Source organism: Glycine soja, chromosome 15 (genome assembly GCF_004193775.1).
Source record: "Glycine soja cultivar W05 chromosome 15, ASM419377v2, whole genome shotgun sequence".
NCBI lineage: Eukaryota > Viridiplantae > Streptophyta > Magnoliopsida > Fabales > Fabaceae > Glycine > Glycine soja.
The window spans coordinates 18,306,466-18,325,627 of NC_041016.1; the positions used below are offsets into that span (position 1 = coordinate 18,306,466).

Here is a 19,162-nt window from a genome sequence, read left to right on the forward strand (position 1 = left end):
ATATCTAGGCGAGACAAGTGCTCCCCTACCTTTACTTCCTCAACCCCACATGACAGAAAAGGAAAAAATAATTATTGTTTTCAGAATCTGGTGGCAAGATATTACCTAGAGATTTTTTACTTAAGAGTTGTGATTTTAGGAGTACTAAATGTCTTTCTTTTTTGTGCATGAAGGTTGTGCACCATCTCCTGGTTGTTAAAATCCATAGCCATTCCCGAGGATCAATCGAGTGAACTGTACTATTCTGTAGGGGCCATTGCAGTTGGAAACCATCCATATTATGCATATTGTAGAGTGGCAAGTAACCGAAGCTGGAGTTTGACTTGAATGATGGTTCTAATGTCTTCATCTTATATAAAAAGAAAGTTGTAGTTATAGTCAATGGTGGAGGCTACGGTGGACCACCTTTATAGGGTTCTCTACCAAAAAAACTAAGACTATTTTGTGTTAAGCACGCATGATATGAATGGTTATTGACCATGTAGAACGTGCCAACACATTCTAGCATTAATTTTAATTAGTATGTAACTTGCATGTTTTATTTAAAGGAGAATGCTCTTGTTAATGGTCGGTCTCATATTCCATGGGTAAGACAAACATGCCATTGATTGCCTCTCGAAAATAGAATACCAAGGACAGTAAATGATAAATAAGACTTGGCACATACCCGAACACGAAGGTTAAAAAAAAAAAAAGAAAAAGCCTTTATATGATTTCCATTTTCACCATAAAACCATAATACACAGATTCAGGGATTTGAAGACAAATACATGTATTTCTTTTGGAGATAGGAAAAAACTATCAATAACACTTGATAGAAGTTTTATTGCACTGTCGACAACTTTAGTCTTTTGGGGACTTAGTTACTAAATTTTAAAATTAGAAGTACTTAATGAAAAACACTCAAATGATAGAGACTTAATTAAAGTTCTATCAAAACTATAGATATTTAAAGATTAATTTAACTTATTAATTATTTATCTAATGAGATAAAAAAAATGTTTCCTTATCATTTCTCTTTTAATTTTTATAGGCCTTTTTATCTTCTAACTACTAAAATTAGTTATTTTTACCTTTTATAGATTAATAATCTTTCTTCTGAATAATTCAAAAATATTTTTAATTTATACATAATATTAAAAGAGAAAGTAAAAATTTTAAAGCTTTGAAAAGTTGAAAGAAAAAAAAAAATTCACCAGACAATTAAAACAGTATCTCGCACCTCCACTTGTGAGTATTTACTATTTGTTTTTTCAATATGCTTTTATCAGATATTATACTCAGAAACACAACTTTAACAATATCCATTAGGTTAATAAAGATTGATTCAGTTGAGAAAAATTTAACTCATGTCTCATAAGAACATAAGATTCAAATTCTGCTACACAATGTAAGAACTTTATTAATAGACAATCAGTATAATAATTTATCTTTGATTTTAATTCCTCATTTAAGTAAATCAAATCCTATTTTTAAAATTAAACAAATTTGATTTCATATTTGATTTTTTGTATACTTAAAACCTTGTTTTACTCAATCTTCATAAATTTAAGTTAATTAAATTGATTAAACATTTCACTAAAAAAAAAAAAAACTCCCATTTTTTCCACTTTAAATTATCACATCTTACTAATATGTGGATAGAGGAAAATGAGAATTTTAGAATTAGGATGGAAGAAATTTGATACAAGAATTAAATTTACTTAATTTTAAAAATAAAATTACATAACTAACTTAGAAAAAACTTGCGAAATCAAATTAAACAAACCAACTAAGAATAAGAATAATAAAATTAAACCTAAATTATAATATTATGATTTCTCTAAAAAAAATAATCCACATTTACAATTTTGAAATAAAAAATTAAAAAAGAATGGAACTGAGTTTATGCCCACCCTTCTATAAGCTCCTACTTGTTCAAATAATCCTTCTAGTTCTCAACTCAATACATAATAAGAGAAACATGTTAAACCACCAAAAGCCATGTAAAATAACCTAAATAACGCATAAGCTGCAAGACGTCGCTGCTAAATGACGAGGATCCGATTTGATGTACCGCGTAAACACGTTATCAACATACTCTCCATTTTAAAATAAGTTATGCTTAAGATTTTTCATAAACATTTTAAATACTAAATAACTTGATGAGTTGAACAATATTAGTAAATCATTCTTACTGTATTATCTAATTCTTTATCCTAGGACTAATTTCACTACATTATCTATTAAGTAAGAAATGGAATAAAATATTCAATGCTTTACTTAAACCCTTAACATCACTTAATATGAAAAAAAATATATTAAAACTTCATATATTTTAAAATGGAAAGCGTATTTTCCAACGCAGTCTTTCCAATACACTACCATTATTGAGTAAATATCACCTAAGTTACATTAAATGATATGGGTTTCTATTTAAAGAATTTCATTGATTATTTAGAAACGCATGAATTACAACCAATAAAAAAAATGTGCTGGAAATAATGCGTTAGAAAGTGTGTTTCCTGGTGCAAAATTCAGGTTCAAGGCCACCAATGAATTTGAGAAGGTAAAAAATCATGTATAAACTACCAAGTCAAGGGCAATTTTTCAAGATAAAATACCCACCCTTCTGGGCTAGCACTTGTGCCTACCCATCTTTGCATCGTGGGGTTTCACAAGGAGGAGGAGGTACACCAAATACCCAATCAAGGACATTTAAGTATTTGGATCTAAACACTTCCCTCTCCTCTGCATAACAATGCATTATGATGGCTGTTGACAAGCTGAAAACCACAACATCAGCTCTCTTGATCCTTCTTGATTGTGGCAGATATCCTGCATCCGCTATGCATGTGAAGAAACTCTCGATAGCCCGGGCAAGGCAGTATAATGATATTTCTATTCGCCTGCTTTTCTTCTCAATGGCCAATGCAAGGCCAGTTGGGAACTGCACCATAATGCAAAGTTCAGCATCTATAACAAAATTGTTGATACATAAAAACAAATGGATGCAGTTAGTAACAACATACCGTTCCCATGGCCACCATTGGAATGTTACATCTTTTCAAAATCCTGAAAAGAAAGCACGTCCACATCCTGAAGAAGAATAGATGCATCCACGTCATACATGTCAGTTTCAAGTTTCTACAAAATTCATGCTGTCAAAGTAACAATGAGGTGTTGCAAAGAATAAGAGGAAGAAAGGCTAGCAAAGGAATATCTCATGAGCCATTTACTGCAAAAAGCTTGAACTATTAAGTAAAACTCATGAATGGTTTTACATTACATCTCTAACACACACCCTCATGTAAAAGGCCTTAGGGTTTGAATCATGGATAATAAAGAGGCCCACCTACCTAAGCTGAAATTCAATTTTTTATTAGAGAAATGTGGCAGCAAGGATGAACATTTAAGATCACTGGGTTATAGAAGATTTACTACAATATTAGAAATGGATCTAGACCTAACTCAACCCTAAAAGTTAGTTCAAGGAACAGCAAATGAGAAGATGGTTCATATTATAGTTGGGTTATCAGCAAATGAATAGATGGTTCATATTATGGTATCAGATCATGAGCCGTTTGATGAAGAAACAGCATTGTTTACTTTTACATTACTTGTCTAAGAGCAAAGACAAAGATTATAGAACATAAGAAGGAGAAATTGTTACATTAATTGGATACCAGTAACTTTTAAAATCAGGTGTTCTCATTTCCTCTCTCAAGAAAACCATATAACTTAAATTGAAGCTGCCAAGCTGGTATATAGCAATGATAGAAAATCTTTTGAATAAAGATGAAAAAGAAACCGTTACATTAATTGGATACCAGTATCTGTTTGACCATTATATATCTGAAGCTGCTTTTTTTTCTTTCTTTCTTTTTTTTTATAAAAAGAACTACTTACAAAGTCTTTTATTTGAACTCAAATTTTTATTTGAGCATATTGACCCTCATATCCCACACAGGTACAGGTAGCATGTTCATTTTTTTAACACAGTCGGAAATATCGAACAACGCAAAATCTAGCAAATTTAGCAGTAACAATATAGTAGTGCATGAAACAAGTTTTTGATGCTAACCAAGCAGAAGCACAATACACAGACAGAAACAAGCTTGATCTTGCAGTGCCAAAAAGACCCTTGGCTAATATTGTGTAAGGCCTGCACATAAGCACTTTGATAATGGGCAATAAGATCAAAAACAATATAATTTCAAATTGAATATGTCATGACTATATGACGCAGTATGATTATATTGTGCTAAAGTTGAGTGTTTGGTGAAATATTACATGGAATAATTAATTGTCCAAGCCTCCAAGGAAGCCCTTTTCATGACAAAACCAGCATATGTGCCACTGATAACATTGATCAAGGTTTACAAAGAAATTAAATCCTGATATAACATGTATTTTGTAAAAGTCCCACATAGGATCAGGTGAAGTGTAAACTGGTTGCTATGCATTCCTATTGGATGATCACCTTTTTAAAAGTCCTTTTCTATGAACTATAAGTGCAGGTATTAGGTAAACTGGAAGATAAACAGGTAGTGCTCTTTGGTAAGCTTGAACGAGAAACGAAAGGATGTGTCCGCTGCATGATTGATTCCCATGTACAATCTGCAAAATACCATTGATTTTAGAAGCCGGAAGAAGGGACAGAAATCACAATTTTTCTATCCTGCCTTGCAAAATTAACTATTGAACAGATGTAGATGACATGTTTCAAACTGAGATTGCAGAATACACAGCTCAATATCACAAGTTAGATTAAACTTAATGCATAGTTTTGATAGGTCTTCGATCAAAGTCTAGACATTAATTAAATTCCCTAATCAAATGAGTTAGCATTTGTCATAAGATAAAAGCCACAATTCCTAAAATTCAATTACAATGAAAAAATTGATGTTACAGTTATGGTGCAAACAAATTCAGCTTCCAAATTTTATAATGAACATGGTGTTCAATAACCAAGTTTACTATTTATTTCCTATAGGTTAATTACAACTATTGATGGCGAATAAAAGGAAAACAATCACATAAATCCTTATTTCATACCGAGCATGGGACTTTCATATTTGGGTCTAATTTCACATTGACACCCATGGTCTTGTAGTATTTCTCTATTGCACCCAAATTAGTGAAAGGCTTGCCACTAGCTATATCTTTTACACCTTGTAAGATAACTAGATCCTTTCCACCATGTTTATTGAGAAAGGATTTATATGAAGCTGGCAAACTGTCTTGCTTTAATATATAAGCAGACCTGAAACCAAAATATTCTCCATTATCATTCATCCTTCTTTGAAAAAACAAAAAGAAAGAAAAGATTATTCTAATTATTATTGAAAGGCAAGAGGGAGAGGGAAGAAGGACATAAAGTGTCTCAGTCCCAGAAAGATAGCCGAAAAAAGAAACTATCAAGGGTGAACCTGTGTGGACACTATCATGGCTGTAAATGAGACATATATTCAACAATTTAATTGGCATCCAAAGTTCTCTTTCTATATCAAAATTAATGCAACATTTGTCATGAGGTAAATCTAAAGGGTTATCAAGAAAAAAATTGAGGTGGGCAACAGGTTTATCAGTATGATTTCTTTTCTCTTCCTTTCCATATAAGCTTACTATTTATCCAATATCATTTTATTGACCATACTGCTATAGGACCACATTGTATTATGTAGTCAGTAACAAGCATTGAGCAAACATATATATGCAATCACAAAAATTTACTCACACAGTTGGTTTTCCTGGAGTGCACATATAAGCATTTTCATATAACAATGCATCACAGTTGGTAGCTATTTATATCAAGTACAGGCATGCTTTATCCATGAACTGAACAAAACAACCAGGATCCACATCATCCAACAACCTTAAACTGTATGAGGCCATCAAATCAGATAAAGCTATGTTTATAAAATCACAAGACCAGGCCATAAAAATTGAAGGAAAAAATAACTTATTCAAAAGAGATGCTAAGCTAAAAAACAAGGGGAGGGGGCAACAATCATGTAAAAAAAAAAGTAACAATATAACAATTTCCTCAGTAAAAATTACCAAGAGAGAGAGAGAAAGGGTGAGTAACATGATCACATACAATATTTGTGAGGAGGATAGACACATGAGGAAAATGTCACCATGCTTCCACGTGAGAGGCTTGCAGATTTTCCCAAATCGTTTGCTCTTAATCCCACAACGAGACGCCAAAACAGCTGCACGCATGAGAATGTAAATGGCCAAACTCGTATGCTGATCTTCTAACCCCGTTAGAAGCATGGACAACCCTGCAACCGCCCCGGCAACCAGAGCCCTCCACTTTGCTGTCCTGAACAACCACAACACAAAATCCCAATCACCACCACCATTTCTAGTCCATAAAACTAAACAACAACAACAACTCTAAATCACAAGACACTAACTAAGACCGTGTTTGGAATAACTTATCAATAATCAATAAGTACTTATAAAAGAAGAAAAAACAAATTAAAATTTTTCCATAAATTAAAACTAATTTATCCACTTCAACTTTTATAAAAAAAATTCTCTCATCTAATTTTTCTAAAAGGAAAATGGACATAACATGATTTTAACTTACAGAAAACTCAATTCGTTTTACTTTTTATTTTCTTCCACAACAAGTTAACGCTTATTAAAAACTTTATACAAACAGAGCATAATTCAATTATGCGACTCAAATCACAATTAACAGCCACTAACATGCAAGATTCGAAACACCGAGTTTTGAATCAATTCTAACTTCTACGAGACCTATCTCGTTACAGAGTGTTATGCGCATTTTAGCAACAGAGAAAGAGAACATGCCTGCGATGACCTGCGAGAGCACCGATAACCTCGTCGGTGGACACGAACGTTCCGGCGAAGGTTCCGAGAAACAAACCGTATCTCAGCGTTTCCTTCAGAGCCGCCACAATCGCTTCGCCGTTCGAAACCACAATTCCCTTCCTAAACGAACGAATCACGCCAGTTATAGTAAACGAGATAAAGCACTTAAAACAAAGCCATTTTAATTTTTTTATATTTTTTTCTTACCTTGGCGGCTTTTTGCGCGTCAATCGCGCCAAGATCGCGAAGAGAGCGAGGCCTCCCTTGAGGCCGGCTCCGATTGAGAAACCCTTCGCCGAGGCGACGAGGATTCTCCGGAGCTTCTCCCGCTCCTTCGACGGAATTGAGTCGACGATGCAGCGCACCGCTGACGAGGAGGCCGTGGAAGGAGCGGACATTTCCGCTTGGCCATTGCCGAAGCCGTTGATTTCTTCCCCGGGAAAGCGATGGTTTCCGCCGTGGTGTTCGGAGGACGGGGACATGGCGGCGGAGGGATAATGGAGGAGTGTGGGCTGGGGGGAAGTAATTTCAAAGAGTGAACAGAAAGGGAATAAAGATGCGAAAGTAGAGTGAGTAGTAATAGTATCATTAATTGGCGTTTCTCCTTGAGGGTGGCGTAATATGTGACACGTGTGTGGTTTCGGGTGCTAGCCATTTTGCACACTCCTTAATGAATGACATGTCAAAGGTTATATTTTATTGAAAAATGTTGGATGAATACCCATTGTGCTATAAGATACATAGGGGATATAGAAGATAAATTTTTTCATGTCCATCGTCATGATTCATGTGTATCATAAATTATGGGAATTATATTTTCTGAAAATGAATAAAATTTGTTTCATTAATTATTGAAAACTTTTAAATAAATTTCCTAGAATCAGAGAATTACGCATAATTTTATTGATTATTTTAATTATTTCATATTATATAATTTAATAAAAAATAGGATGATATTTTTACTATAATAAAAAAACTAAACTTAAAAAAATAAGATTTTCCCCACCCTATGGAAAAGTTTTGTTGAAAACTTATTAAAAAAACATTCTCAAAAAATATTTTTTTCTAAGAATGTTATTTCTAACGTATGATTTCCGAAAAATAAAAAACTTATCTCCTATCAAACTTGTTCTCAAGAAGAGAAGAAAAAGAGAAAAAATATATATGATTTATAATGTGACAAAAAGAAAAATAGAGAAAATTAAGAGATATTAATAAAGTGTTTAGAATAAGAGAATATTTATATACCATCATTACTCTAATCTATGTAGTGTTTTACCAAATTAGTGGATTATTAATTTACATGTAGTTGATTTTTTTATAGCTTTTTTAAAATGAATAAATTCGTAAATATAATTATGGTTATTTTAAGATATATTTAAAGTGTAGATTATTAAGATAACTTTTTTTTTAAAAAAAAAATGACTATACGTTAATAAAAGTTCTTAGAATTTTTTTTAGGTATTAGTGTTCTTATAATTTGTTAATTGTTAATGTACAACTTGATATTTAATATGAGTGTTTAGTTTCAGTTTCGAATTTAATTAATTTTAAAACTGAAACTTAAAATCTTCATCTACTCTGCCCAATCTTCATCTACTCTACCGACTTTATCAAACCTGTTACTAAATGCACTAGATTTTTTTAGGTAAACACTATACGGGGAGATTGAATATTTTTATTTGAATTTAATTTGTTTATTTAATTGTAAAAATGAGCATAATGTCTGTAAAAAAAAATGATAATTTTTACTTAATTTATTTTAAATGTGATTTTTATTTATTTAATGGAAATAAAGAATTGAACAACATTTACAAAAGATAAATTTAAAATATGCAAAAAAACATCTGAATTAATACATCATACATATTATTTAAGATGTGCATAAACATACATAAAAAATTGAACGATACATTTAATTTATATTATTTACTTAATGTTATTAACCCAAGTATGAAAATATGCATAGATAATTGTCAAAGAGCGTGATAATTTTTACTTGGATTTTGTTTGATTGATTCCAATTGATGTTACAATTTTCTTTAATGTGAATATCTTTATTAAAATGATTACTTGAGTAATATTTATTAAGAATAAGTTTAAAATATGTAAAATCACAACACGATTAATACATTAAGCATAGTATTTAACTTAAGCTTAGTGAAACATAATTGTTGAATTCACATTTCTAATTTTAATTATGATAAACCATTAGCAATGTAAATTGAAAGGATGATAGGTTTTATGTGATGACTAATATTATCCTCAAGTGTTTTAATGCTAAACTTATTAAGAAGCAAATATGTTCATGCATTCTGAGGTGCTCAGAAAGATTGTCTCAGAGCATCTATCAAGAGTGAAGAACTCAAAAGATTCCATGAAATTCATCTACATGATGAAGAATGCTTCCCTTTGAGTGCTTAGCATTGGCAAAGTACAAGACAACAAGGCCTTACATAAAAGACACATCAAAGACTACAATGAGAGCATCGAAATGAAGTTGTATCAGAGTTACATCATAATGATGAAGAACTTGACTCTAAAGACCGAACTTCAAAATAGAGTTTAGAATGCACCTCAAGGACAACATCAGTTCTTCCACATGTTGCCACACATACAAAAGGCACGTGAGAAGACTGAAGTTGACTACATATCATTTTCAATATGTTTCCACACATACTAAGGGCACATCAGAAAGTGATTGCTAATTACATTGGAAGATGCAACCAAGTTGAAAGCCAAAACTGTCCATGTGAAGAACTCATGAGGAACATCAAAATGAAAGACTGAATACATCATAGAGTCTAACCTTGGACAAAACACTAATACACTAGTAGTTGTTTCTTCACTTTTCTTTTAAGAAGCAATCTACTTTTGAATGTTTTGTGCTGTGAAGATGTGTTAAGATTGATGAAGTTGTGCTATTCTGAATGACATATTAAATGAATTTCATCAAAAGGATATGCTATCAGTATGAATCCTTTCTTAGCTAACATCAAAATCTTCATTCTGATAACTTCAAAATGTTCATCAGAAAGATTCCTCAAAATGACTCTGCAAGCTGTCATAAGTTGGCAACTGTCACCTTTTGTTGCTTCTTCTAAAAGTCAATCAGATGAGTGGGCTTCGCTTCAACAGTCTTCTTTGGAGCATTAAGAGGTCACCAAGAAGCATCATGAAGTTAAGTTGAAGCCTTCCAAGAGAGAGAAACTCAAGCCAAAATCTATATGTGAGAAATTTGTCATTGTTGCTTCAACCTTCTCATTAAAGAGTGAGCCACTTCTGTAAAAGCTTGTAAAGTGTGATAGATCTAAGATAAAAGTAAAATATTATAATTTCCTGAGTGGAAACCCTCTTGTGAGGTGAAATCTATATTTGTGCAGTTAAAACACAGATACCTTTTGTTGTTGAAAGTCTAGGACGTAGTTGGAAAAGGATGTAACCAGTGGTATAGCCACTACTAGAAACTGGGTTTTCAACATCGGTCAAAAACGGGATTCAACAACGGTGGCTAACCGTTGTTGTATGTAACGTTGTTGAAACTACAAATTTTCAACAACGGTCCAAAATTGATCGTTGTAGAATTACATTCATTTCTACATCAGTGCCTACGCCAGCACCGATGTAGTAACCTGCACTTTCAACATCGTTTCTCGCTAGCACTGATGTAGTAACCTGCACTTTCAACATCGTTTCTAGCCAGCATCGATGTAGTAACCAACGCTTTCAACATCTTTTCTCGCCTTAGCAATGATATAGAAATTGAGAATGAGTGGTAAAAATTATTTATATTTTTAATAATCAATAAATATAATCAAATAATAATTAATTAATTAAAACCTAACAATGGGTAATACAAATGATCTATATTACTAATAATGAATAAATATACTTATATAATATTAAATTAAGTAAAAGCTAAGTATATATGATATGGCAGAAAAAATAAATAACTACAAATAATGGCATACTTATTTTTGTTTTTGAAATTTAATATTCAAGAATCAAGATCCTATTAGTTAAATTGTGTGCAACTAATAAAGCTAAGTATATATGATATAACAGAAAAATAAATAACTACAAATAATTGCACTAGTAACTTTGTCAGATGAAAAACTTATTTGTAAATTGCACGCCAACATATTGTCAAAAAACATTTAAATGAAGTGTACCTCTGCTAACTTGCTGCTTGAGTATCCTACCATACTAGAAAATTTCCTTTTTCCAGATGTGAGATTCATATCTTCAGTGTCTACAAAGCCGACATGATGCATCTACAGAAAAGAGGGGAAAAGAAAAGACAAAGCACCCTAAAAATTTTCTTATGGTCAGAGTGTGAAAGATTAAAAAACAAAAAAAAAAAATATTTTTTACTGCTCTAAAATATATTTTTTATTTTCTAGGATTAATTACTTTACCATGAAAACAACATTAATTATTTCTGCACTAATTATTTTCTAGGATTAATTACTTTACAATCAACATTCAATAGTTTAAAATCATAGAAAAGTTAAACAGAAAAATAATAATATACAGAGAACATTAAATACCTGCCAAACATCATTCTACAACCTTTATTTCTGCACTAATTATTTATTCGATACACTCCCTTTTTATTAAGCATCCAACTTTTAATTCCTTGGATATCCCTTGGATAGAAAAGGGATTTCTGCCAAACATCAATCTGGATATCCCATGTCCTTCAATTTCTAAGAATTAGAAAGAAAAAAAGTAGAAGTGATTTGAGTATACCAGCTTCATTCAATCTGAGGCGTGAATGTGATTATTTGGATTATCCTCCTCAATTATTTTCTTATCAAGAAGATTTCCATTTAAAACACAATAAATATAAGAAAAAAGAAAGTCCTCTTGTATGGTTCCAAATCTGAATATTATAGATATACATTATTACAAATAAAATAACCAAAGAAGCCCTGTTTAAGCATGACCCTGTTGGATAAGTTTCTCTGCAAACAGTCACATTGGTAAAAATTGATATCAGTCAGGCTACACATACAAGTATGTTTTGTGTTTCCTAGTCACAATGGAAAAAGGATCATTTTGGAGATTTCTATCTTGGGTAATCTTTTTTTTTTTAAAGGATAATACTGTGAATGCTAGAATAAAAAATGAGTTGAAAAGTCAGCTCCTTTGATACTGAATATAAACATAAAATGAGATTTTGGAAAGCTAGAATAACAAGCTGAAAATATTACCAACATTTAGCTCCTTTGATACTGAAAGGTCAATCTGGTTCATAATATCCCAAAACACATTTAAGAAAACAAAATGATCAAATTGAGAGAGATAAATGAGATCAGAATATATATACCTCCAGAGTTTCAAAGGGATTCTTAAGGTATTCTAATTCAGAATCAAAGTTTGCAATGTAGAGCATAGCATCCACTTTCTTAAAAGCAAAAGGTATACCAAGCACGACTTTAAGAAATTTCTCAGCCAGGCCAAGCTTGAAGGGCGATTCATCTTGAAACTCCTTCAGCTTAGATTCTTCTTCTTTAGTTGGAGCCATCTTCAATAAACTTTCAAGAAGTTATGTCCCCAACGTATCACAATTGCCTATAGAAAGCAAAATGAGGCTTAAACATTTCCCCCAAAAACATAGAGCCACTAACAAGGAGAAAAAGAAGATAAACAGAGTTTAACAAGGAACAACATTGCATAACTTTTCTTACAGTAGGAGCAAAGTTTGATGTTGAGCCATAAGACCATGAACTACACAAAAAAGCAGTAAAGACCAATGAAGAATACAAACAATAAATAATTTTTACATGCCATTCCATAAACAAGCACAATAGATACACGTGCATAATGATGATAAAATGACAACAAAGCAAAAGCAGTGCAGTATAAAAAAATTACAAAAAGAACTACACCTTTAGTTGTTAATGAGTTGTTGCCTATGTCTAGAAGCGTAAGTTTCCCTTGAGAACAAATATTGCTTGTCAGTTAATAGTAAAATATTAAAGTGGAACATTAGAAGAATAAATGACACATGATCAATCAATATCAGAAATTAGTACAAGTTAACCTATATGTGAAGATAACCCTGTCATCAAAGAACATATTCCTTCATCTCCAATAAAATTCCCATGCAAATGAAGTTCCTGTCCATATATTGAGGTTCAGGGTAAATCATGCCATTTTAAGGCTGCATAATACTAGATATGCTTCTAGTGGATGCAGCAACATTGTCATTGTGATAAGAGAATACATCTTGAAAGGTTATTGCTCAATTTTTCTTAGGTATGCTATAGAATTTGAGATGTTCTGTAAGGACCTGCAAACTTGAATTTTCCTTCAACATTTCAGCAATTGCTTTTGCACCCTGCATAACATAGTAAGCATTTCTTAGTGCCATATGGGAGGCATTCTATGAAAAATACGGATCAGCAAGCTAACCTCATCACCCAAGTCAGCATTGTTTAGCTGGAGCTTCTCAATGCTAGAGTTATTCACCAATATGTCACATAAGCATTGTGAAGAATGAATAGGATATTGATAGTCAATAGTTGAATACAATAGTTAAACCTAAGTGTATGAGAAAGATCAACAACAATTGTTAACATATTTATTTTCTTTTATCTGTTTGAGAGAGGATGGAGGTGGGTTATAAACATATCTACATAATTCTAATAATCATCATGGTTAGTTAAGCCATAAGCTTCTCCATCGTTGTTCTTTACGACATAAAAAAGGAATATATTTTAGCAAATACAGTATTATAGAGAGAGGAACATTGTGTAATAGTTATTCCAGTCATCCTATATATGCTTGATATAGGATTGTCGATAATTAAACAAGTTGAAACAGTGAACAAATAAGCATATAATAATTAATTGTACTCCTCATCAGCACGACTCCATCACCCAAATAGATAAAAGTGCATATACGCACACGGCCTTTATAAAAACCATCCAAAAATATATTATAAGGACCTTTCAATAATTAGATAAAATAAAGGAATCCGAACAGTAATTAACTCAAATCTTGAATTCATAGAAGTGTCTAATACATCTAAACCACTTGGAACTGACCTTAGCACCTTCATCTCCAACAAGGTTTCCTGAAAGATCAAGAGTCTTCAATGTGATGTTTGATTGAAGAACACCATCAAAAGCTCTTAATCCAGCTGCAGATATACCATTTGTAGCAAAATGACCATCCTCCCGAACCCGACTTCACCACCATAATCCCGAACCTTGCCATCAAAATGACCATCCTCCACTGGTGCGACAGTTCCTACACCCAACACCCGCTCCCACCAGATTACGCCTCCCTCGAGCGCCACGTCAGAGAACAAAAAGATAAGGAACAAGAAAAAGAAAACCTAATTAGGGTTTTGGAAAAGGAGCTTCTTGACGTTGTGGCCGATAACCCTCTCATCATCTTCTCCCACGCCACCACCGAGTTAGGCCCCCGAGTTAATCACTTCAACTCCAGAGCCCAGAGTCAACAAGGGGTATGGTGATCTGTGTAGGGCAAGTGAGTGAAGAAGGGATGAGCTGAGTGTTTGAAACGCGAATGAAGTCCTCTAAAATGATCGAGTGAGGTCACGAGCTAAAACGAGTCACGTGACTAGCTGACGGGCACACCACGTCGGTCTCCACGAAATCAATCTCGTGGAAGTTGCAATTGAAGTAATTCAACAACGGGTTTCAAGAGCACCATTTTTGTTTTTGAGCTAATAATTACGAAACTGTCACCGCGTATTATACCACAACAGTTATTTTCGACCGATGTCATAAGTGTGTCGTAAAAACTACTTTTTTAGTAATGAGCTGGTCAGTGGCTAGGTGTGAAGTCCAGTGGGGTTGCTGACAAGTTGTTGAAATCTAATGGTTTGACTAGTCCAATAGTGGTTGGTTTTGTTAGTGAAATTTCACCTTGAAAGGTGAGGATTGGACATAGCTTAAGGTTGGGATGAACCAATATAAAAATTATTATGTATCATCTTCTTCCCCTCTTTCTTTATATTGATTTTTGAATTGTGATATGTTAACTGTTTTCATAAGTCTTTAACTCAAGTAACACTTTTATAAAGGAACTTATAACTAAATTTGTTCATCAAAGTATTTCCAATTAAACACATCTTTTGAAATAGAACTTTGAACTACCAAAATCCTTTTTTCAAAACTATTTTGCATTTTCATTCTAAGCTCAAAACAATTCTTCATTCTGAACAATTTCTTTCTGAACTTATATAAGAAGTTTTTTATTTTCAAAAAGGAATAAAAGTTTATGAAAACATAATTCAACCCCCTCTTTTCTTGTGGTATTTTTGTCATTTTAATAATAAAATTGAAGCACAATAATTTTTAACTTAGTTGACTAATGCGTAAAATAAGTACTCGCACAAGGACAAGTGAACCCTATACAATAATATTATGAACTCAAAAGTCCGGATATCATAACCTAGAGACCAAGTTTGTTCCTAAATAATTCAAATTATATAAACTAAATAATTTTGGGGATTGTTGATCAATTACGTCAAAGAGATGAAAATTAAGCCAGACAATAGTTTCTAAGAGAGAAATGTATGAGTAAAAAGAAACCCGGATTATGAATTTGCATGTACCTGTTTTCCCCTAATTCCAATTTTAATTAAGAATCCTAAGTTATCAATTAATAGTCAATTAATTACCTCTTAATTTAATTATCAACCTATCTGAAAAATACTCTCACCCTTAAATTAATTCTCAATTGGCAATTTGGAATTCAAATTGGGGTTAAGGATGAATGACAAAGAGGTTTGCAAAAAGGGAGATTCATGTCACCGGTTTGATCATGCAAGTTTTATGAACCATATTGTTCTACAAGCCAGTTAATTATGAGTAGATGGTCACTAGCATGTAATCAACTATGAATTAGAGTGATCAATTCCAATATAAAAGATAAAACAGTTGAACAACACAATTAATTGAATAACATTGGAAAACTCAATTAAAATAAGTGATTAAAGTACATGGATACAACTACATCATAATCCGATCTTTAAGGTTTTAGCCAACCATGATCACAATATAGCCAAACAACATACAAAATAAAATTTAGAATAAAAGAGATAAAAAAAATCCTTATAAATTAGGATCCTAATTGTTTTTGATGCAGTTTTTTCACTCATAAACCCTTGTTGTTTGAAAAGAAAAAAAGAAAAAACACCTTTACAATTAAAACCTAAAGTTATTTATAGGCAAAGGAATCAATTTTGTCATGCAAGGGTAAGCATGACCCATGTTTAAGTATACATGGGGTCGTGCTTAAAGTTTGGAACATTAACAAATATGCATGCCTCATGCTTGGAGGATTGTGTTTGAGTAAGCATGATCCATGCTTAGTTAAGCATAGGTCCACACTTCAAGATTGAAATGCTAGCCAATAAGAATGCCTTGTGCATGGGGGGTTGTGCTTCTAAATCTGAAACAGAGTCTAATAAGCACGTCTCATGTATAGATTAAGCATGGGACGTGCTTCATGTCAGAAATAAACTTTTAACTTCCCTTTTATACTCTTTCTTAATCCTTTGGAGATTTATAGGATTTGTACAAATTTAACAATATTTAGAGTGAGACAATCAATCCATATGTTTATTATCATAAAATTATGCTAAAAAAACCTGTGAAAATTATATATAAAAAAGACTTGAAAACCTAATTTATTTTTAAAAAAAAAATTCTTAAAATTAGTAATCCTTCTATAATTTTAACAGTTAAAATCCCTTTAGAAATTTCTAAACATACTTATAAAACATCTGAAAGAGTTACTTTTAAAGGAAGTTGATTCATCCTATGGAGAGTAAGTTTAAGAAATTACTCTCAATCTAGACTTTTCATTTCATTTTAAATTAATGGCTTAGATGATGTTTAAAATGTTATTGTTAATATCTCACGTGACCTCTGCCATACAATTCATGATCTCTGTCTTTCTTTTCGTAGTGTCCTTTCATCTTCTCATCCCGCACCACACCGATTCTCCATAATTTCTATCTTCTCATCCCGTAAAAATTTTCCAGCACAAGGAAGTTCTTTCGAGCTCTGCAACAGTGGCAAAACTAACTTCATTCTCTCCTCCATTCCTGATCACCTATAGAGAGCGAAAGAGAACACCAAACGAACAAGTGCAACAATGGCTAACAGTAAGGTTGCATAATGTTATGCAAATGGCAACATGGAAGTGCAACACACGTTATATTAAATTTAATAAAATAAAAGATAACAGTATGTTACGTGTATGAGAAAGCGGCAGCTTATAAAACATTATTATCGATATTTTAATTTCACCAATTGTTCAAAATCCAAATGTATTTAAACACCATAAAGATGTCAAAGTTGAAAGAGTTTCGGAATTAGGAACCGAAATACATTTAAATCATTAAGAGTTTATTAATTTAATAATAATAACATTCTTCTCATTCCCAATGAAAAGATTCAGAAAATCAGAGCATTTTTTTCCTTAATATGATGCAAGTTTCAAGCCGTTAAACAAGCTATCTAGGCCAGTCAACAAGGTAAGCATTAAAAAAAAAACAAGTTTTAACCATATCATGAAAGAAGGCAATCAACAAGGTCACGCTCTGAATGCTTACTGGTCACAGTTGAAGAGCTCTGAAAGTTCCGGGATGATGGAGAGTTAGTACGGCATGAGAGGATGGAAGGTCATTTACCAAAGGCAAAGACGAAGGACACATTTTCGAAGAGTTCTCCAATGTTAGAGAATTGGTAAGGGTGAGAAGAAAGAAGGTCACCTACAAACTGTGCAGATAAAAGTCACATGAGGGGGTTTAATAGTTTCATCTAAGCCATTAATTTAAAATGAAATGAAAAATTGAGAGTAATTACTTAAACTTACTATTGTAGTTGATCAATTTATTTCAAAAATAATTCTTTTAGAATTAATTTATATTTTTATCATTTTTTTTAAAATATAGTCAAAATAAATAACTAATTTTAATTATTAGATTTTGAAAAAATAATAATTAAAATAAAAATAACTTTTTTAAAATTACTTGATAACTTGATCATTTGTAAGTATCCTAATAAAGTTTTGAGGGAAACAACTATTAAAATTATAGAAGGATTACTAATTTTGAGAAGACAAAAAATTTAAAAATTTAATTTTTCAATTTGTTTTTACTGCTAGTTTTTCAAGTTAAAAATATAGCATTGCAATAATAGTAATGAAAATGGTTTTTAAAGTGTGAAAATAACAAATACTTTATCGAAAAAGCTTCTTGTGTAAATTTGTAAAGTACTTCCAAAATCTACAGTAAATCATGCATCAAGTCTTTATTTTAATAATATTTCTTACTTGATTTCATAAAATAAAATATGCATCCCGTTAGTTTCATTTCATATATAATAATTTTATAAAATTAAAGTATTTACATCTATATATCAATGTTAAGAGAAAAGTTAAATTTACCTATGTAAAAGAAAATCTTCAAATTTTCATAATTGAGAAGATAAAAAATGATGATTTATCTAAAAATATGATTTTATATTTTATTCAAATAGAAATTTAAATAAAAAATAAATTGTATTAAGATTATTATAATAACAATGAATTAAAAAAATAATTTCATCATAACAATTTAGACATTAACGTGATTTTAGTCAAATTGTTTATTCCCTTGAGTCAAATGTAAATTTTGTTACTTGATTTCATATAAAATATTCATTCCAATAAATTCTATTTTATACATAACTTATATATTAATAAATTTACATATAGATATGAAGTTATATATTTTTTCTACAAACCTTCAATAATTTAATGATATTTTATGTATTTTACGGATACTTTAAATTTTGTTTTAGATGAATCTTCATTTCCATGAGTTGTCCTTTATATACAATTTCTATATTAATAAATTTACTTATAGATATCAATGCATACAAGAAAAAATAAATTTATAAAAATAAAATAAAATCTTTAATAACTTGTATAAGTAAGAAGATAATAAATAAGAAATACATAATTATTTGTCTAAAAATTAATTTGAAACATTAATTTTACACATACTTCCTATGTTAGAAAAATAAAACATTGAATAAATTATTTAACTTAGATGATAATGTGGAAGCAATGTTTTCCAAAATTATTTTGATGATGCCTAAGACTCAAGTCAAGAATCAAGAGTCAAACAAGTTTCAAGAATCAAAGACTCGTTCAATCAAAGCAAATTTCAAGAATCAAAGAGTCGTTCAATCAAGATTCAAGATTCAAGTAAAGAATCAAGAGAAGACTCAATTAAAATAAGTATTAAAAGAGTTTTTCAAAATATTGAATAGCACAATTTTGTTCAAAAGAATTTTTC

At 31.4% G+C, this 19,162-nt stretch overlaps 1 protein-coding gene across 2 annotated transcripts; it reads right to left on the reverse strand.

Moving 5' to 3' along the window:
• Positions 1-2,389: 2,389 nt before the first annotated feature.
• Positions 2,390-7,394, reverse strand: LOC114385690. 2 transcript variants are annotated; one of them, XM_028345714.1, is made up of 9 exons: positions 7,036-7,394; positions 6,808-6,948; positions 6,083-6,310; positions 5,038-5,245; positions 4,463-4,599; positions 4,273-4,338; positions 4,064-4,144; positions 3,012-3,078; positions 2,390-2,929 (listed from the first exon to the last, which is right to left on the reverse strand). In XM_028345714.1, the coding sequence occupies exons 1-9, from the start codon at positions 7,308-7,310 to the stop codon at positions 2,630-2,632; spliced, it is 1,503 nt and encodes a 500-aa protein (XP_028201515.1). In that variant the 5' UTR covers positions 7,311-7,394; the 3' UTR covers positions 2,390-2,629. The 2 variants fall into 2 exon arrangements, with proteins under 2 accessions (XP_028201515.1, XP_028201517.1); XM_028345716.1 differs by lacking the exon at positions 4,273-4,338 and having other exon boundaries at positions 7,036-7,393.
• Positions 7,395-19,162: the final 11,768 nt, after the last annotated feature.